Source organism: Lasioglossum baleicum, chromosome 7 (assembly GCF_051020765.1).
Source record: "Lasioglossum baleicum chromosome 7, iyLasBale1, whole genome shotgun sequence".
NCBI classification, from domain to species: domain Eukaryota; kingdom Metazoa; phylum Arthropoda; class Insecta; order Hymenoptera; family Halictidae; genus Lasioglossum; species Lasioglossum baleicum.
In genome coordinates, this window is record NC_134935.1 from 11,573,672 (window position 1) to 11,599,119 (window position 25,448).

The following is a 25,448-nucleotide window of genomic DNA, read 5'->3' on the forward strand; positions in this document are numbered from 1 at the left end:
TTAAAGGGAGCCTCGCTTTCGTGGTAGAAGTGTTAAATGAAAATCACGGAAGATATTGTTTCAACATTTTATGCTCAACACGTACATTTTTTTTATTTCGGTATCTGAAAAAATAGAGATACGGCGAAGGAAACGAGTGTTCTACTATTCGTTCGTCGAGAAACAATTGTTCGGTTCGGAGATCGTAGGGAGTTTGTTTTTGTTATAAACAGTGTTAAGTCGGGTACATTGTTCTGGCGAAACGCTCCACGACAGTGTTGAAGTGAATTTAGAGGGGCACGGATGTAGAAAGAATACTTTCATTGCTGTTAGGCTGCGGATAGTTGCGCAATCATTCCGGCGTACTTTCAATTCGCGAGGACAGAATTAGCATAAGAACTTTGACGAAGCTTAACGCGTCCATCAAGAACCATTCTCAGGAGCAGAATTTTCGTTATCAATTCTCATTATCTTTAGTCTTGTTGATTAGAGTTACAGATCACAATTGATAAACATTTAACAATGAATAATTAAATGTAGGAAGAGCAATACACGAATTTTTAGTAAATTATCGTATGAACCTAGTGAACGTTTCAAATAAACGGTCCAGGCGGTAGTTGGCAATATTAAAGATAATACTGACAATTATAATATTATAGAAAATTTTGATAAAAAACAGATTTACTATTTTAGGAATTTGGTCGTGTCGAAGAAAGTTCTTACTTCATTTGTGAACTTAATGAAAACATAATTTTTGTACAATTTTTACCAGCTTTCTTACACGAGTCTGCATAACTGAAAATTTACGTAAACATCCGCAGTCTAATTACTATAGTAGCAATACATGCTCTGGTGTCTCGACAACCATACACCGGAGTATCAAAGTGTAATTCGCTAATCTTTGTTCAATATTTCCCTTCACTGACATTTTACCAAATTTCATCAAACAGAAAGGATACAAAATCGTTGAAAAATATTAAACATATTTTCTGTTAACCCAATTTTTTATATCATCTCTCAGAGTATAACATATACTGTTTTTTACTGTCTATTAAAGAAATTCGAAAAGACGTATTATAAAAATTTCACAAATTATTTCGAATCTGTACGAATTGTGGATGTTTTGTCTGATTCTGCGAAAGTGTGAAGGAAACAGTGAATCTCTGATACATCCAAAAGAAAGTGTATCATTCTCGAGTTTCCATTGAGTTTCAAAATACTTTTTCGTTTTGCTACAGTCTTCAGTAACGATTTTCTCCTCAATCTCCACACATAAAAATATGCAGGGTGTGGCCGGACAGGTGGTACAATCGAGCAGGGGGTGATGCTACATGTAAAAATAAGTCAAAAAAAGCAATAACATTTTTTTGTTTGAAACTTCGTTTTCGAGAAAATCGAGTTCGAAAATGCAGCGAATACACGTGCTATTGCATAGGAATCGTCTGACGCGTCTGACCATGATCAACCAATTCTACTTTCTGCATGTATACTAAAGCACGCGAACCTGGCGGAACTTTAAACCCGATTTTCTCGAAAACGAAGCGTCAAACGAAAAAATGTTATTGCTTTTTTTTCGACTTATATTTTCACATGTAATGATTTTTACATTTTTACATAAAAAAGGATAAGACGTAGTGCCATTATAGCATCGAATGTCCATTGACTGTTACGATTTTGCAATTAAGTCAACTTCAGCGTTGTCCACCTCAAAACAATTCGATAAAATATTACCCTGAGGCACAAATATTGTATAATAAAATGTAAACATTGGCATTTTAACCTTTAATTGGCGAGACGATGTATAATGCACCCTTTAGACAGTAACATTTTCACGAAGCGTTCAAACTAACTCACAATATTTAAGAAAACGAGTGACGCTTTGTGGAGGTACCGAAGACCGTAGCAGGGCTAAAGAACGAACAGAGAAGAGGATCAAGTTTGCAAATGGACGACTATCGACTTCCGGAAGGTAAAACTTCACGAGAGGAAGGCGCCGCAGATGAAACCGATAGCAGGAAACGGTGAAAGTTTTCTTCATCGTACTTCAGGAAAGACTTGTTTCGACCATTACGAAAGAGTGTTGAAGCTCCTGTCCACGATTCGTGACCGTCGTCGTAATCATAATCGTCTCATCATTTCTCTGGTTTATTGTTCTCGTTCGTCTGTATGTTTGCATTTTTTTCTCTCTCTTTCTCTTTCTCTCTATTTTCGCTCTAATTTACACACGATTTCTATTGCTTCTTTTTATTGTTTATTCGTCCGTTTCTCCCGTCACATTTAAACAATAATTATCTTTCCATAGCTCTTTCGCTGATTCCTTGCAGACAACGTTCACTGTTTGTGTTGTTCGTTTCGCAACTCTCAGTTAGAATCACGACGACAATGATCACCGTTCTGACCATAATTATCGTTATTGTAATTATTTCGGACGACCGTGATGGTGACAACACATCGTCGCTGCATGGTTATCTATGTAGTAATGGAAGAAGATCCGGCAGAAAGGCACCGAGAGAAGTTGTCTCGCGTTGTAACGTGATTGTTGAACGTGTGATCGGGTTCGCGCTTATGGTATTTAGTCGGAGAGAAGCAAAGTAACAATACTATTTAAAGACCAAGAGAATTTTCAATGGAATAGTATGTGACAGAGAGCTGAGAAGAGCTAGCTGCGTGAGCGAAAATGTCTATGATAATCACTGTTGAATGTACCCTCCATTATGAATTGTTCATTCCTAACGTAACAAATGCAAATATAACTGATTTAATTACACCGGCCAATTCAGCTAACCAAACCGACATTATATGTATAACAAGAAAATATCAAAATTTTAAAACAGAAAAAATGTAACAAGGGTATAAAGTAAGAATATTTGACCTCAGGAAACGAAAAGGAAACATACAAAATAGTTTTCATAGTGAAAATAGTAATTTAAAACCGTACAACGAACAAGATAACAAAAATACAAAATTTCTTTTCTCTGATTTAAAAATACATTTAGAAAGTCGCAATAAAAATTTTGTAACAAGCCCAAGAATTGGAAATACAATTGTCTTTCTTAGCAGATTTTTCGTCGCAGATTGGAAAGAAGATGAAACGTTCGAAGAACAGACGAGGCAATGATGTGACAATTGCTAATTTAGTAAACGCGACCCGCTCAACGGAAAAATGTTCGACTATGTAATATTTGGCTTCGACCTCTAGTTTTCTATGCACGAGCACGTGCGCACCCCATTATACACACACCTACACACTCAGCCACGCGTTCACCATCCACCATAAGCCGTGTCCACCGTAAGCACGTGTACACACACACGAAGGATTTCTGCTTCTTTCGATTGGCAGTCATCAAAGCGTCGTTAATTAATCGACCAACTAAGCGCGAGACGGTTATCAATTAATCAAACTAGACAGAAACTTTGGAGACTTTGATCGGACTGGAAGATAAACTGAATACGCTCGAAATTCTCCAGTTGAAACATTCCGGCACCTTTCTAATTAAACAATCATTATCGTGATCAGACTGCGGTCTTTCAGCGTATGCGGCTTTACAAAAACTATAAAAATAAATGCATTAAGATAGACAGCGAATGTTTCAGCATTTACAACATAATTTAGTATTGAAATTCACATGCGTCTACAAAAATGTAAATTTACATAAACGCCCGCAGTCTGTAAATAACTTAACAATTTCATAATATCAATAAAATATGAATGATCGCTCAATCGTTATGGAAATCAACGAATCATAGTGTTTCGTACATAGCCTGCGGATGTTTGTGCACATTCAAGATCCTTACGAATCTATCAGACAAAACGGAAGTCTGTATAAATTGATCAACTTCTGCCATGTTTTTCGGTACAAATGCAAAATATCCGCAGCCTATCCAGAAAGTTTCGCTCTCGAAATTTCCGACCGGATTAATCTAATTTTACCTTTAATTGCGCATATCATACGTACATACACAGATACATCAGCGTACAAAAAAAAGAACACGAATAACATGAAGTCGAAGTGCTTCTCTCTTCTTTCTCATGTTTGCACACGCACAGCTACATCAACGTCTGTTACGAACTTTTGATTTTCTCTTTGGTTTCTTTTCTTTTCTCTGTGTCATCTTGCCCTCGTTCTCTTCTGAAACACGATTACGAACGTAACACGTGTCGCGTTCACCATTTGCGTCTCCTCCGTCTGTTTCTCCGTGCTCTTTCAGTACGAAAAAAAGGAATTCGAGTTCTCTGTTGATTCTGTTTTGTCTCTTATTTACAGTATTAACTATCGAACGCTAACATTTTTTTCTCTTCTTCTTTTTTTACAATAGTTCGTTTCAACGATTATCTTTAGTCTGTTAGATTTTAGTTGCTCTGCCTCCTCTTACGTCTTAGAAGTTACTATACAAACATCGTTTGGCATTTCCGCGGTTCCCCACGCTCGACGCCATCCTCTTCCCCGATTATGTCTGTCGGTCCCGCGAGAACTGGACTTCGTTTCCCAGAAATGCTTCTTCGCTTTCTATTGATTTCTACACCTAATTATGACTGTCTTTACAAGTCCGTTTCCCTCATTCGTTTTTGATCTGGAACTCCCTACCGCTTCCTCGAGTCAACAGCTTCAGATATTTTATATTTTTCTTTCTCCCTTTCTCTTCGTTCTTGACTTCTCCTCGGTGTTAATTTCTTCATGTTAGAATAATAACATCAACTTGACACCGACTTGAAATGTGTTCTCTCTCTTCTCTCTTCTAATAGTTTAAACTTATTTTAGTTTTCTTGCGCGCGTGGTCTCCTTCCCACCGTCTCTTTCCCGAGATCTTTCTGCCTCCGTATTTTTTCGAGTAGGATACAATCACCGACGAACCATCGTGAAATTTGCGAACTAGCGAATTCTCGATTTGTCCGCCCGTGGTCTTCGTTTCGGAAGGGTTGGCGTTTTGTGCGATTACTGGCCCGGCCACGAAATTATTCCCGCCGACACTTTTCAGCATAACTAAAATAACGTTTCCTGGGACCAGGCGGGTGGATTCGACGGTAATGGCGCCGGTGGCGGTCTGTGTCTGAGCTCGATGGCTGGTGAACACGGCGGAGAACCGACGCTGCTTTGGCTGCTGGTGCTCGTTGACGCTGTCTGAGACCTGTTGGCAAGGTAAAAATTATAATTCTGCATGTATATTACCTCCCAATTCAGATTGTGGATCTTTGTGCAAACTCGAAGACTAAAGATCGGTAACCATTTAACAACACAACCTTTGCAGGTTTGTAGTAGAAGTTTGTACAAGAAAAAATTAGGAGAATCTTCTTTGAATGCATAAAGATCCGCAGCATTGAACAAGTGGGAGATTTTCGAAGATAATAGATACCTAGAAGTTTCAACAGCCGCGCTGATGCTGCGACAGGTCTGGCAAGGTCTTCCTCCAGGTCGTCGTCTGGGCACGCATCCTGCGCAACCATCCCACTTTTCGACGATCTCCTTCTTCCTCGAAGGAACCCGAAGGAACCGTCGAGAACTGGGTCCAGGTGCTTCCGAGTCGGTCGAGAACCCGGACACCTCATCCTCAGTGTCTAGACACTCTTCTTCGTAGCCATCGTTTCTCAGGAAGACTGAGTCGGAACCCAACGACCTTCTCAATCACCAATATAAATCACATTAACCTTTTGCACTCAAAATGCAAAATATTTAAAATAGTCAAATCTTACACATATATTAGATGTACAAAATAAATTCGTGGTCCTCACAATCAGTTAGTATCAACTTTATTTTTAAATCCAAATATTTTATCCATCTAATTCATGATTCAGTAATTCTCTACAAGATGGAGTAAATACGCAGAAAGTGGGGAAAACTATTTTGAACAGAAGAAAGTATTTGGACTGTTCGTACATAATCGACAAAAATAAGAATGGCCTACGAATTAATTTGCACACGAAATATTTTCGTTGTCTGCATAAGGTTTGAATCGAATTGATCAAACAACAGCAATGTTCGAAGCTCTAATATTGATTTGCCGTCAACCACGATTGATTTACAAGCTGTTCGCAAAAATGAAAATCGAAGTAGGATACCTTGAGTCCGGTTCTGGAGGATCGACACTGCCCATGGAAGCTAATGGCGCCCTTTTACCAGTAGGTCCAGCGAGCAGGAATTCGTTCGCATAAAGACCTGCCTCGCTTGTGCATGGAGAAAGCTCTGGAGTTGGTTGGATTACCTGTTCAAGAATTCCGTCGGAATGATATCGACCTTTCTATAAAACGTACAGCGCAGCTCGCGAAACTATCCGAACAATTATGTGTACATATTTGCAAATTAATAGGGGAGAAAATAACGTCGGACATGTAGAATGAAATTTTTACACACGAGGCTTTGTTTTCGTGAAAAAAGATTCTGTCGAGCACGCGTACTATTGAACAGGTACAATGACATTTTTTTCATAGGACGCTTTGTTTCCCAGAGAAACAAGTTTGAAATGCCACAAAGCGCGCGTGTGCTATTGGGTGGCCGATGTCTGATCATGACTGACCGTATCCACTGGAACGTGTTCCGCGAATCTTCAAGTTCGATTTTCCGAGGCCTGGAATTCTGAACGTTCGGCAAATACTTCAATAAGCATAGACGAACGCTCATTCGAATTTCAATTTTGTTGGTGTGGGGGCGGAAAGAGCATTCGTTCGTTTGATTGAAACGCACCGTAATAATCTGGCCACGTATAAACAATTTTGAATGGTTCGTCAAAGTCGGTACGGTGTATAGACGTCGTCCCTGATGCGTTAAAGGATAGTTGTGACCATGTTTCACCTGAATATCAATGGGATAATAAAGATCCCAGGGTTCGTCGTGGGCAGCGTGTTTCGTCACGTACGTAGGATGAAGCGACAGACACGGTACCGGCATCGCAGATCCTCTCCTCTCGAGGTAGCTACTTCCGGTGCTGCTGCAGGTCACCGAACTGCATCTCCTTTGTTCCTCGGGAAGTACGAGATTCGGCTGCTTCGTTGGCGCCATTAACAGAGCCTCGTAGCCACCGCCGACCGATGCGAAACGCGGGCCAATCCTCGGCGGGTGGGACTGACTCACCTTACGTCACAAAATTATCAATGTCACACTACGGTAATAAACACACACAAAGCGTCTGTTACGTTTCACAAGTTTCAGAGGACTGCGTAAAAACGAACTACTACACACTGTTACGAGTGAACACTGATACGGGTGGTGGGTAACATGCTGCAGTCATAAAACTATTTCAATTATTACTGAATTTCGTAACATACGCCGTTTTTCACTTGTTCGATTAATAGAATTTTTGACGTCTAAAGCCATTTTTCAGCATCAAAATTTTCCAATGGCGTTTTTATCTTTTCATGGGAAACAACTTCTGAAAAATTCGCAAGATACGCCCTTTTTCCAGGCACGCATTCATTTGTTTTAATGACTGACCTCGACGCAAAGCGACCGCCTAGGACCCCGATCCGGTCTCGGTGGTAATCTAGCGATGGCTTCGAGGGCGGCTGCGAGTGCTCTCTCCTCAGCTTCCTCTTCGGCTACCGCTGCAGCCGCTGCTGCGGTCAGTCTTGGATCCTCTAAATGCTTGTTCGATTTACACCTGCGTCACACACACCCCCTGTCAATAATTGTCTTCTCGAATTGTTCGCTCGAACAGTTTGCAGCTTGTGAAGAGAGTCAGCGTTATTATTAGGTTGACGGCCAAGGATCGTTTCAGTTAAGCTTTATTTGAAATTAGTGGATAAAGAGTAAAGTTCATTTACAAAGCACAAGATTATATAAAATTATATATTATACTATATTAAATTGTATAAGAGCGAAGAAAGCCGAAAAAGCCGAGAGGCGAGGCGATATAATAAGTAATAAATCAGAATAAATTATTCGATGAAATTATTAAAGCGATACTTATTACATATTTACACAATATTGTCAACGAGAAACGAGTATATCTTATCTACTGGCTTATTTAGTCTGTTGGTTTAGAATTTTGGAGATATCAAATGAAATCTTTGTAAAGGTTCTAATTACGTTTCAGGTTTGTGCAGATATTGAATATATGGTTAACGAAGCGTTTAGATAAGATTTTATGTATAGGGGAGAACTGGAGCGGACACTTGCCTGCTTTTATAAACAAGCAGAAGGATCATAAGACCGAAAAAACCACCGAGAGTCGCTGCGATCCTGATCCCGGTCATCACGTCGTATGTTTTGTAGAATTCAATTTTGAGTTGCTCTCGTTCGCTGAGGGTCGGCGTCGCTTCCGGCAAGAACGTCGTCGAGTCCATCCTCCTCGTCGTTACGTTGCTTACGTTCACGTTGCTGCCTACGACGCTCCCCATACCTGAACAAAAACAATCAACAACTGTTCAGATCATGTTAACACTTATTCGTCAATTTTTCGAACTGTTTACAACTTTATCTGCCGACGCTACTTTCAACGTAAGAAACCTGGCGTCTGCAATTCCAACTGACCCCTCAAATAACCGATCTTTGAGAACTGATACAGCCTAAAGCTAAGCCTTGGGCTTGACATAAATTGTATTACCCTGCATTTATTCATATTTCAACGACTCGGTTTAATTTTACAACTTTAGAAAATGTGAAAAATTCAAGGAACGAGGTCAGAGACTCAGACCACTTCCGACGACGATGAAGAATCTACAAGTCCAATTTACTTCTCGCATAAAAGATCTTAGCGTTTGAAGACTGATCTAGCCTGAAGCTAGGCCCTAGGGTTCACATAAAAGTGTGTTACTCTGCATTCATTTACATTTCGGTGACTCGATTTAATTTTGCAGGTCCGTAACCAATTTTACAACCTTAGAATATGTGAAAAATTCAGGCAACAGTGTGAGAGACTCAGCATTAAAGACCACTTGAAAAATGATCTACAAAAATAGTCAGAGAGGACTAGACCCATAAAATGACTCCTTTTCTCCCTGGCTTGAAAATCAATTTTGATCACCCTGTTCTGATAATCGAGATTCTATAGAAATCCTTTTTTTACCGAAACAGGGGTGGTATTCACAAAATCAGAAGAGAATGAACAATTTTTAATAGACAACAGCGAACGCGAACGACAAATTACCGCATGTTCCCCGATTAACAGATTAATCTTGCACATTGTTAATCAATCATTCCAGCCATTAATAAACTCATTCGTCACCGCTCGCAATTCATGATAAAAATAGGTGGAACCGTGTCTATTGTCTTGCAAATCAGCACGAGAACGAACTACCGCCATTGCACACGCAATCGCCTGATATTTCTAAACGCATTTGCACCGTGACGTCTCGGTTCGCCCGAGAGTTACAAATTGTTGCAGGGGAAAGCTCGCGTGATGTGCATCAGGCGCGTCGCGTCGCGTCGCGTCGCGTCGAGTCGCGACGCGAGCAGTTAAATACGTAATGCGGCCGAGCGCATGCAACATTGATTCCGGATCGATGGCGTCGAAAAAGTTGATAAACTGCTCTGTCCGAGGCAAGAATCGTGGCACATCCCCTTCCGTCGTCTGCGTTCCTCGCGGAAGCACGTCCCACGAGGAATAATTTGTACTAGCGCGTGTTCGACGTCTCGTCGTGCCCGCTGATCCGGAAAACAACGTGCACGGAATAACAGCCGTTGTTGCGTCACACACCTAACAATGTAACCGTTTTATCAAGTCACCGGAATTTTTCGTGCCCTGCACACGCCAGAGAACCGCGAATAAGCGTACAATTTTCGGCAGAACGATAGTCCTTTCCCATTTCTCTATGTAGCTCCTGCAGCAGACTCGTATTCAACGCGATTAAAAAATTGTTTAAGAGAATGGTGTACGTCTACATCTTCTGTAGCAGAAAATTTACAGGCTTTTTTAAACGTTTTCTTGCGAGGTGTACATACTGCCTTATACAATGTATGCAGGCTTAATGGATGCTCTACAAGCACATAAATATTAGTGGTTGCTCTACAAGCAAACTAGGAAGTGGAGACAAGTTCGATTATCCGAAGACATAGTCCTAACAATCCACAAGTGTCCCAGGCTAGTATCGATCAGTCGTGAATTGCTATAAATTTTCCATTAGTTAACCACTACCTGCCAACGCTAAGTAGGGGTGCAATATTCTTCTAACAATGATAAGGACTTGTATAGCTTCTGTATGGCGTATAGTAACTATTATTTATCTCTGCTGTCAAGGTGTGAAACGTAATTGTATAGAAACTTAACCCCTAAAAATATTTTCCTTGGAGAACTGGATGGTATATAAAAATCTTAAGTACTGTAAAAGGGTTAGTAATTCTTGCCTACGATTTTCGGAGTTATTAAATTACTCTGTTTAGGTGGTTTTAATATTCTTCAGATTTTATATGGAATTTTCAATCCTTCTTCTTCATAAAAAGAATAATATTGTTAAATTTCTGGAGCAACTCTGCTCATCTCTATTTTCCTCGTTCCGTGCGTATTATTATTCTCTTTGCTTCCTTTTTATTTTCCATGTAATGGGACCGAATCAATTTTTAGAACAACTCGAGTACCGAGAGTAACGATAGTTTCTATGATCCTCGAAACGTAATGAGACGAGCACTATCCGGTGGATCTTGCTTTACACGGCTCTTCAGTTCATTAAAAGAAAGAAATTTTGCTCATGTGCTGGTTCGATGATCAATGCGACGAGGACAGAAACTCGCGAGGGAGCGGCGCGCAACGATTTTATAACGAAAGGCACTGTGCAGCACGGTTAATGAGAAATCAGATTGAATTCCGTGAAAAGGAAGAAACCCGGCGGAAAGCGATTGAGTTAGCTCGTTAGTGGCGCTGAATTTGTCAGATTTAGTTTCCATTCGACGGACATGAAACTCGTTTCTGATGACAACGGTGGAATTTCTGATGCATAAATGCCGACCGGGAACACCGTTCTCCTCGTTCTCCAATCACTTTAACTGGTTTTTTACCTTTTCTCCACCAAGGGATAGCTCTTACAATTGTTCGTTAACCATGAAAAAGAAATTAAATCCGTATCCGAGATGATTTGAAAGCGTTAAGTAACCAGGGACGATTTTTTTCTAAATTTTATTGACAGTAATTGTTGGAAAAATTGATGGAAAAAATGTCAATATGAAAATTTGATACTTGACAGCTTGAGATTGAATTTTAATGAAATTCGAGTTGTGTGTACATGTAGGGTTACGTAGCTTCCAACAAGTTATCGGTCATAATGTGGCTTTATTACTAGCTAACGCAGCGGTTTCCAACCTTTATACTTTTGCGTAAAACTATATCTTCGCGTATGCGTGACGTCCTTCATGCATGTTTGCATAAATATAATCCTGTCGGAAGTATCGCATACACTTGTTTCTGCATTGAAAGCGTATGCACATCTCAATCTCTTTTGAATGAAACTTAATGCTTGTAATTGCTCCGTTGCATCTCTTCCGGACACATTTTCGTTACACAGCATCTTCCCCAGTCATTTTAATCGGCTTTAACGCAGGCAGAGAATTTAGCATAATCTTTCCACGTTGCATCGATTGCTTTAACTCTTTATTCCCCTCCAAGTGCAAAATACTCGGTTTTATTATAACGTTGCCACAATCAAGTGTGTATCGATTTTCAAAACATTTAATTTAGTAACGTTCAGTGCATTTTACTTGTACAGAATTACGAGAAAATGTGCGATTGTAATATTAAAATTAAATTTTAGTGAAAAATGCATTAAACAACTAGCAGAAATTTCTCTATTTTTATTGGAATAGTATTTTAAATGTAGAATTATTATCGTACATATTATATAAGGATTAACATAGATGCAGAGAACGTTTTTGCTCTAAAACATCGAATCGAGAGAAAGACATCTTTTTTGTGTTGTACAAATTCACGAGTGCCATAAACACGCTAAAATTCGCGCACCGCCCGTTAGAATAATTCTCTTTTTGCCCCCATCAGTAGTTCCCACACGCAATGAATAGAAGTGGTTCTCGGAAAACTGTTTCTCCAAACCGCTCGAACAGTTCTTCGTGTATCGTCTCTTTTTTCCGGCCATAGTTTACGCGGTGATCGTTTTAAGCAAGCTTCGTTGTTATCGAGGCTATCAGCAAATGGCTTTAAAGCTCTCCGAGGATTTTGTAAGGCAGGATCCTTGAGGGTTACCGTACACCAGCCACAGGTTGTCGTCCTCGTTCGCTTAAATCGACCTATTAACCCCCTTATTCGTAGCCTCCTAAGCAAAATCTCGGAATTTCGAACCGAGTTCACCGCGTATTCCGTCTCGTTGGCCGTCTAAAGGATCCGGTATATTCGTTTGTTTCCCCGTTTACTGCCAACTTTTCACTGTTACGAGGACACCGATCTCTGTGTATCGAATTCCCCTCCATTTCACTGTCCAAACAATTCTCACTATTCACCCTCGGTTCCTGACAAATTTCCTTCTAGGGAATCCAATTTCGATCTTCACACATTTTCTAGACCTCCTCCAAATAAAATGGCTATCTTCTGTTATACTACCCACAGAATTCTCAATTTTTATCATTATATTTAGTCATCGGAAGTCACATCAACGAATATTTTGTTCTTATTTAAAGCTTTTTAAAGATTCTCTATGAATTGATTAAATTATTTGAACGATTAAATGAAAATCCTGAGAAATTATAATTCTATGACTTTAGCTTTTACAATTTTATGCAAGAGATTTCACGGCATTCGACAGGTCTGATGTATAACTATCTGACGTCGCTTGTGAAATCAGTTTTGCGTTGAAAATGAAGCGGGTAAAATAGGATGGCGTGGAAAGTAGCGAGGCGTTATCAGCGACAGGTCTTATCGAGACATCGTAAGACAGGCTCCATCGGTTCTGTTCGTTGGAATCAATATACAGCGCCCGTATAGCACAGTAGCATACTCGTAGCACACCAGAATGATACTTCGAATAAATGGTCTATTTCCAACTCCCTAATCGAGGCAATTTATCCTAACAATTTCACAATTCTTCAAACTTTATCAACCTACGCTTTAAATTCTTTTCTGAAATTATGGAAATCATAGTTTTTGGTGTCGATTGAGAAAATGGCAATCGTACAAGATGTTACATAAATCCATAGCAACGTAAACGAGTTCATTCCGAAACAATAGTTATTATTGACCCAGCGTTGATATTATATGAAATGAGAGACAAACAAAAGACTAACCGACAATAGAATTGTGGCGTGTTGTTACGTTCGTTTGACGGCAGGCAATTTTCATTTTCGCTGTTTCGAATTGCCTGAAATCCCCGCGCAGAATAGCTTTTCATAGTAATACAATTTTCCACGGGGAAAGTCGATGATAAAAGTGTTGTCTCTTTTATTTTGCCATTGTTTTGCCAGCATTTTCCCTGCATCTTTGTTCTCAAAGTGTCCTGCGTTCTCGAGGCAGCGGCTCTCGATTGAATGGCACTCTATAGGACACCACTTGAAAGTTCCGCGCTATTGATTATCGCTGGAATTCGATAGCCACGCTATGACTTTTCTGAACCAGCACCACGTGGTCCGAATCCTCTACGCTCTATGTATATTCGATAATGACTCTGCGGTTCGCACGGCACATACTTCGAAAGCCAAACCGTTTCAGGATTTACCGAGCAACTTCTCCAGGAGTTGAGCGAGAAATTTTGTCACTCGAGTAGGCAAGAATTTTTCCCATTTCCCGAAAAATTTACCGACTACGAGCCTTCAGCTTACAGCTATCGAACTTCAAGGCGAACCTAAACGAGTGAAGTTTCGAAAATATTTTTACGCGAATGCGTTGCCCTTGGAGCTTTTACCAAAAGATTCGAACAAATGGCAATTGTATAAAAGACTGACAAATTTGAATCCTAATAGGTAGATATTAAGTGCATTTCTTCGGGAAAACCCACCCTTAAATCGTCGTCCATTCTTAAAGATTTTAGGAGAAATTCATAGAAATAATTATTAGATGCAAGTATAAAAGATTTACGAACTTTGGAAACTTAATAGATTGATGTTGCTTTGTGAATTGAGGGAGATACCACCCTTAAACCTCCTTTTCTAAAGATTTTATTAAAATATTCGTAAAAATGACGATTACATACAAGTGCACAAGATTGACGAACTTGAAGACCATCCTGTAGATCAGTGTTTCCCAATCTTTTTTGTGCCATATCCCACCTAAGCCTTTCTAAAATTCTTATGCCCCCTATGTAACATATACAGAATTTTTAATATTCAAAAATTGAATTGTTCAATGAAGAAACTTAAATGATAGGTTTTAGGAAGAAACCACTAGGAAATTGTTGAGGAAACACAGTTCTCTAAAAGTACAAAAACAGTACTAAAAATTCAAGTACGAAATCATTTTAATGAAAGATTTTTCTATATTATTTTAATTATTACAATAGTAATTATTTATTGTTTACATTTAGCGAGATCCTTGCGCTTGATACTTGCTGCAAACAGATTTTATGTTAGGTTCCAATTTAGTTAGCTTCAGTCTCAAGTCTCCCCGTTGTGTTATATCCAGCCGATTTATTTTTTTAGCAGCAAAAAAAATCGACATTTAGCTAAATATGGAGATGGAAATGGTAACAATATTTTTCTTGCACATTTGGTTGAATTTGGATATTTGATTAATCTATAAATTAATCTCTGGGTGTGTCCATTTCCGAATTGCCCCACTTAACAATCAAATTGCCCCCCTGTGGGGCATGGGCCCCACGTTGGGAAACACTCTTGTAGATACTATTACTCGCCACGGTGAATAAGAAACATGGTGATCATACTGAGCCTCTATTAATTTGATACCAGACTCTAAGACTCTAAGATTCCAGAAACCCCTAAAATACGGATTCGTCGCAACGACTAACATCCAACAAACGCAGAGAAGAATTTTCTCCACGGTTTTGTATCAATCGAAGACCATAAACGTAGTGGGTAGATTTCTCGACACGTGTCGCGAGTCAGATCACGAGTTTATCTACGGTCTGTCTATAGGGATCTCGGAACGAGCAGATTCCGTGGATTCGAGGATTCCCCGTGGAATCGATACGTCGTGAGAGATCGTCTCGAATCCCCGTCGAAAGACAGAGTTTGCGGATCTCGGACGGACAATGGGCGACGCGGTGCCTGGCGCAGAGCACTCTCTTTCTCTCTCCCTCTCCCTCGTCCACTCTCTCTCTCACTCGAATTTCTTTGACACACGGGTAGGGAACATTGTACTATTGAAATAACGACAAGAAAAGGCAGAAGCAACAGTGAGCCGGCCGTGAGCTTTGACCCGGTGACCCGTAGTGCGTGGGCTGGGAAGAGGGCACGGAGCAACGGGAGGGGTTCTTTCTCCTCTTGCAGCCTGGAATCGATACCTGGCTCCCCTGCCAGCTCAACCACCCCGACGTAGTCCTCCGTCTACCCTCTCCCTGCCCCCGAAGCTGAAATGCCTTCGACCGCCTACCTGCCCCATATCGATTCCCATCCGACACGACCCCTTTTGTCCATCGCGAAGAAAAGGACGACTTCTTTCCTCTTGATTGGTTTACAAATTGCCCAGGACCTCGCGCCGCCACTGAGAAACCACTGCTGGGGGTGGCTTTTGCTAGACACGGTTAGGCAGTGTTCAACACCTCGGCTGTCCTATTAGTCGTACGTGCCTGACAAAATTCGGAACTCTTCGACTATCCAGTTCCCAGGGTATGTTTGTGAGAAATTGTTTTACTGAAATCGTAGTCTAACCAGCAAACCTTCCATCCCTTAGGGTAACACCCTCTATAAGGGTGGTTTCATGAAAATGGTTCGTCATCCTAAGATATGCCAAAATAATGTATGATTTAACTTCACTTACGAAGATTCTGCCATTTCTTAAGGTAACACGCCCTCCATAAGGGTAGTTTTATGGAAGCTGGTTTCTTATCCATACATCGTCGAGGACATTGTTCTACACAAGTTTTTACTCGGTCTTAGTTGCTGAAATATTCGCAGAAATACGATAATAAAAATAAAATCGTAATTCAGTTACTCAGTTTCTAGCGAATTAATACACATGGCTCGAAGGATGTAAAGGACGGTGTTGAAATTGAGATTGAAATTGGCAAGTGTAACTCTTGTGTAACGTGAGGCCTTAGTCCTCCCTGCGTTCTTTCATTCTACATCATTCTAGGTCAACGCGAAACAAGACGCCCCAGGAAAGAATTTTTCGGGAAAAACGATATGCACATTCTAGCTTCTCTCTCCCTTGTAATTTACCCCTCACTATTAAATTGCCACAGTGGCACACAATCAATATGAAAGATAGACTTTGCAAGTGTCTTCTTTGAAAACATAACTCGACCTGCCAGACGCACTTTTCATCAGGAATAGTGGAAAATGGGTCAAATTGACGCACGGAGTGGAACAGTTTAGTTCCAGATTCATCGAGGTGTTGTTTCAATTATTCATTCAATTTTAGATGCAAGGTAGATTTGCGAAATTCATACTTTACCTACCAATAGACATGTAGTATCGCATTACTATATTGTTTAAAATCGCGAACTTAATTGAACTCTTTCTATTTCACAACAAAGCAACAATTTTTTAGAACTTCGAATTTATTGTCCAGTAGTACGTCTCAATCTACAAATTCGCAATTGAATAAAACCGCGCATCTTTGTGTTAATATTCCTGGCTAATCCGATATCTGATCCTCGATTTCTTTCAATATCGAGGAACCCTTTTTTTACCTCCGAGAATAATTTTTAACGTAGACGTTCTCTGAATTGCAGACGCTGAATTGCTACCATCGACAGAATTGATACCTCGTAGCTCAACGATAAAGCAAATGATACTATCGAGTGAATATTGGTCGGTTAGCAACGGTTAATATTGTGCAGGCTGCGTCCGCAGCGAAAGATGTTCCGCCCGATGGAAAATGTCGGCTTCAAAGTCGAATCTTCATCAGCCGAGCACCGTTTATCCTTAATCCAACGTCGTCGCTTAATCCGACGTTCGGTTCTACGAACAATGCAGCCCGTTAGAAACCAGATGATCAGATTATACCCAAATAAAGACCTTTTGAAGCTGCGAAACGTTTTGTGCAAACTATTCCATTCCCTTTAATGAGTCTATTTCAGACATTTAATTGTTTCATTTCGAAAAATTTGATTGAATAATTCAACGCGTTCTACTTTGCCAAAAAAAGAGCCCTTTCTAGAGAAATTAATCTTCCATTCGCTTCCCGGGGTTCGCAAACGAGCGCGCTCTAAATTCGCGTAAGCCGACGGCGGAGTCTGCTATTAGTTTTATTAAATTCTCGATACTTGAAGTTCGCCCATGGAAAATCCGGATTTGCATGAACGCCCGTAGTTTACTTATTACTTTTATTCAATTCTCGATATTAGAAATTAGTTTATGGAAATCGGCATTTGCATGAACGCTCAAAGTCTACGTTGCACTTCCAGTTTCACTTTGTGCGGCCAGAAATCTGCACTCTCCGGCTTTCCAGGTGATACTCGCGGCCTCGGCAGATCCCTATAATGCATTTATAAACGAGACTGGGTGGAAGATGCGGCGAATCGCTGCTCGAAAGACACGGATGCAGGTTCATCAACGACCTGAGACGCGTTATCCTCGATTTACACCTGTCTGGGCCTCTGATCGGCCAGGAAACAGAAATTCATAGGCAGCGATGTGCTTTTTCTCGATAAAGTTAAAAGTTAAATCAAATTTGTGACATATTTAATAATTTTTTAAGAACGTAACATCGTTCATTGACTTAAGAAACGCGTTCAAGCAACTGTACTGGAGACTACAAAATGTATTTAATAACTTTCTACTTTCGTAACTGCAGTGAAGTTAGAGGGAACTGAGAAGATGTAAGTCCTTTCGATAAAATTCCTCGGTGCTCCAAGAAATTTCACGCAAGGTCCCGAAGTTTAAAGCAAACTCATTAAGGTAGAGATAAGTGGAGAACACGTTACACGAGTTCCACAAATATTTAGTCTAGTTAAATGAAAACAATACGAAAAGTCGACGGCACTGTGCAAATGCAATTACTTAATGCATCTGTCCTGTGCGTTGTACCGCCTGATCCATTACGACTAATACGTGACTTTATCATCTGTCCGATATTTCAGCGTCCGATAAGAACAATGCTGTTTCAAGAAAAGTTATGAAAAACGAAAGCTCGCTTTTGCCCTTGACCCGACCGGCTCCGTATCACGCCGACCATTATCACACTTTCGAACTTTAGTTTCTCCAGTGGTTCAAAAAACGTTTTTAAAAAACAGAAAGAAGCACTTTATGATTTCGCACCGGATACATTTATAAAGTCCAGGACATATTAATTGTAGGCCAGACGAAATTAACGAAATAAAATCACGCAATTTAATTGCATCCAGTACTCGAGAACGGAAACGGTGCATTTATGAATTTGTACACGACGTATAAATTGTAAGCCAGTATAAATTGACAAAATAAAATCTCACGCAATTTAATTGCATCCAGTAATCTTCAATGCATTACAAAAAAATGTACAAATTACTTCACAGCTCAAGACAGAACAACTAAATAGCGTTCTAAAAATTAATCGATCACTTAAAAACGAGCTTGCATACAGAAAGGCGCATCGCGGAATGAGATCGTGCATATTATACGCGAGCACCGGGCCATTAAAATTGCGAGCCTGCTCTAGCGTTAAATAATCGTGCACTGGGTACAGTTCTTAAAAATCTGCTTCCATTCTGTCGAATCGTTCGAAAGTATTCATTCGAACCCGAAGTAATCGTATATAAAATGGGGAATAAAATTACCAGAAAACCGCAGAAGAAAGAAAATATTAGATACTCGAATAAATTTCTGCCATGTACGCATCCTTTTCTTCCTTCTTCCATCTTGACCGCTTTTGCATACCGAATGTGCTCGATAACTGATATTTCGGGAACGCTTCCAATCTTCCCGATTTGAAAAACAATGGCCGCCAGGTCGGTCAGTGGTCAGAGTTGGTTTCCGTGGCATTGACTTGGAACGGTCAATACCAAGCAATTTTAATGAGAATGTCGGGAAACAATACTTTCTACTGCTCTCAATAGACGTACATCTCTCGATCAATTCGATGTTTCTTCCCTCGAAGATATCGGGAAGAAACAATGATGATCCGTTGTTTGTCCGAAGCAAATTATATATTTAGCTCGAAACGCGGCCCTCGAGAAAATCGCGCAGACTACCACTGAATTGTTGATGTGCAATTTAATGACGGCTGAGTACAGAAGTTTTGACGGAGCCTGAATAGTTACTACGATCGCTATTATTTCGTCAGAACAATGGACAACATTGTCCGGGCATTACGTGTAGTAACGCAGATAATTAGTTTTTACCTTGTTAAAATGCAGGTAACGTTTTATCGAAGCCGGTCAATCGAGGTCCTACTCTAAATTGCTTTGTACGTTGTTCCGTGCAATATCGTTGAAGAAAATGTAGAAACGAAAGCCCAAGGGCCCCATTGACTGCGCGAGAATTAAATCGTGAAAGTTTCGACAGACTCGGCTGGTCCATTCAAGATTCCCCGTTCTAATTGTTAAGTTTTCAGCTTGGCTACCTATACGCGACCGACACGGCAGCCAAAGTGTTAATTCCGCGTCCATTAAAATTCTTCCTGCCGTTGCAACCGGGAGACGGATTCCGTAATAAGAGGGCTTAAGAAACTCTTCCGCGCGACTCTAATTTTCCACCGCTGAGCTGCACCCTTATTCGAAACACAAACACCGTTATGAAATTCTCGGGCCAACAGTCGAGTAATACAATTCCCATTCTCCGGCTGCAGAGCGATACCGTTCCCGCAACAGGATACAGAAACTTTCGGACCATGCGATTAAATAATGCAATTTTTAACTTCATGCCCGGCAATCGAGCTGGTCCAACGTCGAAACTAACTTTTCTAAAAATCGACGCGAGAGAAGTGGAAAATTCTTGTTTGATGATTGAAAAATCTTGTACTTCATAGGCATTGGCATACGGTGTTAAACGGACGCACAATCTATAACCCTGGAGACCTGGGGAGAAAAAATTGAAACCGCTTATGTGTTTCTCTTTACTAGCTTCTGATGCATAACATCGAGAGTGGCCAATTTTCAGATGGCAATTTCGCTCTTTTCCGCGACCGCAAAAAGAATACGTTCTTCCTGCTATCGACCATTACAATCCAGCAAGTTTCATCAAAATCGAGAGGTCGATTGGACGATGTTCCGCATAACGTTCGACGGATTACCACGTTTCCTGCTCCGTTCGAAACGCTTTGAACAGAATTTCCTACGAAGATAATGCAGAACTACGAATCGATTCCAGTCAATAACCATCGAATCTATCGGACGGGGTTTTCAAAAATCACCGGAACGCTGGAGAAAGTCTTTTCGGGACGCTTAATGCGACCCAATTCTCCTAAAATTGTTTAGATCCCTATATTTGTTGACCTGGTTACAGCTTTCATTTTTTAGAGACAGTTCCTCTATTTGAGAAGAGTGTACGAACATTTTTATGATTGCCACAACGAAATATTTAATGATATACGAGAATAGAAAAGATAAAATTTATTATCACAATCACTTTTTTGAATTTGGTTTACTTAATAGATTGTAATAAAAGTTGATTTTCAATCTCGACAAAAAAAAATGGTGTCACTCGTATGTGACTGACGTGACATTTTGATTTCGAATAATGATCTAGAGATCTTTTATCACAATTTGTAGGATGCAGAATGGTTTAACCACTGCGGCAAATATTCACTTTCCAGTTTCAGTTTTACCAGCTATTCGAATCCAATCACATTCCGTAGTTGCAATTCTACAGTTAACGTGTCAAAGGAGGATTAGCCTAAACGAATCCTGGCAAACTAAATCAGCCTCGATAAAAAGGGAACTTACGAATTCCCGGTATCATGGAAGTGATGAAAAGCGTCATGAAACCTCTGTGGGTCAATCGAGTACGTTTCAACCCTCTGTAAGCAAAAGTCTCGTTCAGCATTGAGAGTCATTTTCGCAACTCGATTTCGCGAGCGCCGTCGATTCCTACCGCGCGATGGGGTATACACGAATATTACGGTGGTTCGACGGTCTATTCAGGAGCAATCAATCCCGAAATTCCTATTCCAAACAGATCGGTATCCCCTTTCATGGCAGGAACCTCGCCTCCGACGCGGGCGACGGTAACGGATGAGAATCCGAGACGCAGAAGCGAATCCGTGGGTCCGTTACAGGGGCCGTTTACCAATACCATTATCCACGGATCCGGGGAATTCCGTACAGTATCGCGAATTCATTGGCGACGGTGGAAAGGAGACCCGGCATAGTGAATTACGGTCGTGTATTGTGAAGTCACCGTCGTCGCGTCGGTTGTCGGTTGATCCTTGAATATTCGTTATCGTTTCGACAGGAGCCCAGGCTCCCGCGGTCCAGGGACGACCGAACGTTTCTGGAGTGGTGTGCACTCGAGTATAATTAGATGTCCCAGTTTACACGGCATCTCATTATGGAATCCATTCTGCCAGCCACAAAAGCTACGATACGTGCTTACATCGGCCCGCCTTCCGTTCTCCGCCCACTCGATAATAAGCTCGCCGCCTTATCGAAATTAACCATCTGCTTTCCCCGCTGCCCGTTACAGGGACGCCGAACCGCGCCGATTTAACGGGTAGAGACCCGTTTCCCTCTCTCTCCACCCCTTCTGTCCTGCATACTAAACCCTTCTTCTTCTTTTTTCTAGGATCGACGAGATACAGACCATTCCTCGTCAAATTTTTTTCATCGACGTAAACACATTTCTCACGCCACGCCGACGACGCGAGCGCATCCTCTTAAACGCGTGTCAACCTTATAACCTCCACACCCTTGGGATCGACTTACATGCCCCTCACAAACCGTCACACGTGTTTTGTGGGACCATTCGGTTAACCCTCTGAACATGATCAAATTGAAGTAGATTTATTTCAGCCGGGGACCCTGGAAAATGCTTTACAACTTGCGCGCAATTGATTTATACAGTTGATCAACTTTGTAGAAAGTTTTGGGTATTGACACGATAGTTAAAGGGGGAGATCGTTTATATATGAATGTACTACATTCTACAACCACCCTCTAGCTATTACACGCTTCGTTCCCCAATTTGGCACTTACAGTCAGTCTCGAAAATCTATTGTATCCGTCTGCCAACTCTCGAATGTTAACCCTTTGCACTAGAATGACGACTGTGTACCGTTCGCTAGCAATTACCACACGATGATTTAATTCTTGTATTGCTAATGACATTTATATTGAAGAAATTGTGTCGAATGAGGAAAATCGTATAGAATGAAATTATTCTAGGTCAGAAGACATGTCTAGGTTCTGAAGTTAAAATAGCTTCGAGTGCAAAGGGTTAACCTAACCCTTTACCCTATAATATCGAGTCAAACTTGTGCTGATGAGTTCACACAGAATCTATTAAATATGTTTATTAGTAATTTCTGTTCAACTGTAGAATTCCAATTTTCTTATTGAAAGGATCCCAATTGAAATCCCAATTTTGACTAGCATATTAATCAAAAATATTAAAAAAGATTCGAAGATTTGAATAATAAATTAACAGCGAATAACGAGTCTTCCAAATATCGAGAAATATTTCAACTCTTTCGTGATAATTATTCAGCGAACCAAAATGCTTCCACAGTTACGTATTAACTGTTCTAGCGAGAGGCGAGTCCGCCGGCCTGGGATGAAAACCAGTGTAATTAGTAGTTGACACTTGACCCATTAAAAAAGGTGTCCATCCGCTGGATTCTCAAGCACCATTGTATCCCAGGGTCATTAAAATAATCAACTGCAATTACTCGTATTCACTGTGCAAACTAGATTCGATTCATCAATAGTTCGGTTAATTTTAATTACCGTCGTTTAGACTTACGGCGAAAGCCTCCCTCTCGTAGAGTGTCTCACTCTTATCCTCCATACTGTACGCCTCTGGCTCCCTCGCAAACTGGTCATGCTTGTTTCGCATATTCTCCTTATGTCCGACGCTATGCGCTCTAGCAAATGCACCCAAAATAATTATACTATAATGATGCTCTCATAATATTAACGATTCCCATAACTGTATAACAATTAAGTCATTATTATGAGGAACAATTTTTAGGATCAAATTACAATTTTCAGGAAAACCAATAAAATTATTTAAACAGGATTGATTAGCTCATTAATTGCATCTGAAAGATCCGAGTGACTGCAAGGATTAATTAACGCTCTCAACTCAATCATTAAAATGTAAGTTGAATCCCGAAAAATGCGTTCCGGAAATCACGGAAAACAGTGAAACGTTTGTCCGGTTTCTACGAGTAAGCTTGGCGAGCATGAAATTTTTTTCAAGCAAACACAGACCGCGGACCTCAATAAAATCCAAAAAAGAATTCGGTTTTTGTCCGAATGGTTGAGCTGCGGCACACTGGCAGTCTTATTGCGAACCTTGAGCTACTTAAAGCGACGAGCTTAGTTCGGCTGTTTTACGGCGCAGGAAAAATGGCGAAAGCTTTGACGTTCGTCCACGAACGTGAAAAGAAAGTATTTGTCAAATACACCAAAACCTTTTGAAAGATAAACGAAATCTTGCGCCACGCCAGTGTCATTCCAAATGCAAATCGCTGCAGTTTTCATCTGTGCACTTTAGCACAAAGTGTATAAAAAAACGGAACGAAAGTTTTTCTCTCTGATTTTATCAATGTAATCAACAAAGTATCAACCTTCTGTGAGAAGTAAAATAAATGCTGCAGTAGTGTAATAATTATAATGATAAATGTTTCTCGAGTATATCGAAACTTTTGAAAAATAACTCAAATATTGTGCAAAACCAGTGTTTCATTTCAAATGCAAATCGCTGCAGTCTTCGCCTCTGTATATCTAAAAAATGCACGAAAAGAGGAAAGAAGATGTTCCTCTGATTTTACCAATATGGTTATAAAAGTATCATCCTTCCGTGAGATGTAAAATACATTTGGCAATAGTCGGATAACCATTACATTAAAAAAGAAAAGTATCTATCACGTATACCGAACCCTTTGCAAAATAAATCAAATCTTGTGCAAGATTGTGCACCAGTGCCATTTAAAATGCAAATCCTTCCAATCTCCGGTCCTATGTAAAAAATGTATAAAAAGAGGACAGCAAATTTTTCTCTCTGATTTTATCAACGTGGTTTCGTTGAAAAATTATCATCTTTCCTGCGAGATGTAAAGTAAATCTTGTAACAGCATAATTCTTGGATCGATCTCACTTAAATATAGGGGAGCTATTATACTTCCAAACACCACATTTCAATAAAAAATAAAATTACTATGATTCCCGTCTATAAATTTTTTCGAATACACTATTTCCACCTATTTCAAGGAAATTCTTCATGACAATTTAACGCTGTAACCAGTTCAGCAGTCTCAGAAATTCCATGAAATTAATCTGATCTATTTAATAAAATAAAAATGTGGAAAAATAAAAATTTATGATATGACGGAATATATTATATTAGGTCGGAAAGAAAGTTCTTACGGTTTTTGTTATTTTGATTGTATAATAAAAACCGCAAGAACTTTCTTTCCAACCTAATAGCTCAAAAAGTTTTTAAAGGATAAGTAACTCCGTCATTAAGGTATGAGTAGCGTTACATTAACTTTTGTGCCAAGATTAAATTTATACAGATCTAAGATTTAGATTACAATTCGAATAGTGAAGCTCAGGCAAAATATTCTCATGAAAATACTTCTAGAATTTCGATAATTGTAAAGGAGAAATCGGGAACATTTTTAGCCGTCTGATAAATCCAGTGTTAATTGATTTCGTCGAATCTCAACGCGTGCAAAAAAGTATTCAGGGATAAGATCGGCGTGCGAAGAAATTCCCGATAAGGGGGGGCTAAATTCGTTGGAAAATGGATGATATATAATGCCGCTGTTCGAAGGTCACGTGTAGAATCCATGAGAGGAATAAGAGCCTGAAATTCAACGGGACGAATTTAGACTGTGGCCTTCGGCTCGGATTCATCTCAATGTACCGTAGAAGTTCGATTAGCTTAACGTTCGATTCTTCGAACCATTATTTTAATCGTATTTTCGGTCGTTCCGAACTCGGGGAACAGCGTGTCGCTGATATTCGCCGTGATTATTCAACGGTTCAACCAAAAGCATCGTACTGGTGGTCAATGTCTCTTTAATAACCAACCAGAGCTCATTAATAAAATAACTACTTTTAATACATTCAGATGGAAACAGGGATTTTATGCGTCAACTCCTTGAGATTGTAAGTGTTAAATCTATAAAGCCGAAGTATAAGCCTGCATGATCGAGTTGAAAATGTGATTCCATCGTATTTTGCTTTTAATAAACCAAGATTTTTTGCATTTATGATAATAGTGAATATAGGTCAAACACGAAACCGGAAAGATATTAAAAGAATTTAGGAGATTGTTGTATCGGTTAATCATAATAATTGACCACTTTTTATTTAGTAACAAAAATACTTTACCTTCGTAAGAAAC

The 25,448-nt window shown here is 40.0% G+C and overlaps 1 protein-coding gene across 3 annotated transcripts in view; it reads right to left on the reverse strand.

The window, feature by feature from the left end:
- Positions 1-53: 53 nt before the first annotated feature.
- The window catches only part of LOC143210268 (uncharacterized), a 37,027-nt gene continuing 11,632 nt past the window's right edge, over positions 54-25,448 (reverse strand). For 2 of the 3 annotated variants that reach the window (XM_076426988.1, XM_076426987.1), the window contains exons 4-9: positions 8,088-8,310; positions 7,404-7,569; positions 6,765-7,043; positions 6,035-6,177; positions 5,332-5,595; positions 54-5,106 (exon numbers count right to left, since the gene is read on the reverse strand). In XM_076426988.1, the coding sequence (XP_076283103.1) occupies positions 4,962-5,106; positions 5,332-5,595; positions 6,035-6,177; positions 6,765-7,043; positions 7,404-7,569; positions 8,088-8,310 (1,220 nt within the window). In that variant the 3' untranslated portion in view covers positions 54-4,961. The remainder of the gene's footprint in view (positions 5,107-5,331; positions 5,596-6,034; positions 6,178-6,764; positions 7,044-7,403; positions 7,570-8,087; positions 8,311-25,448) is intronic. The other variant, XM_076426989.1, reaches the window with a different exon arrangement.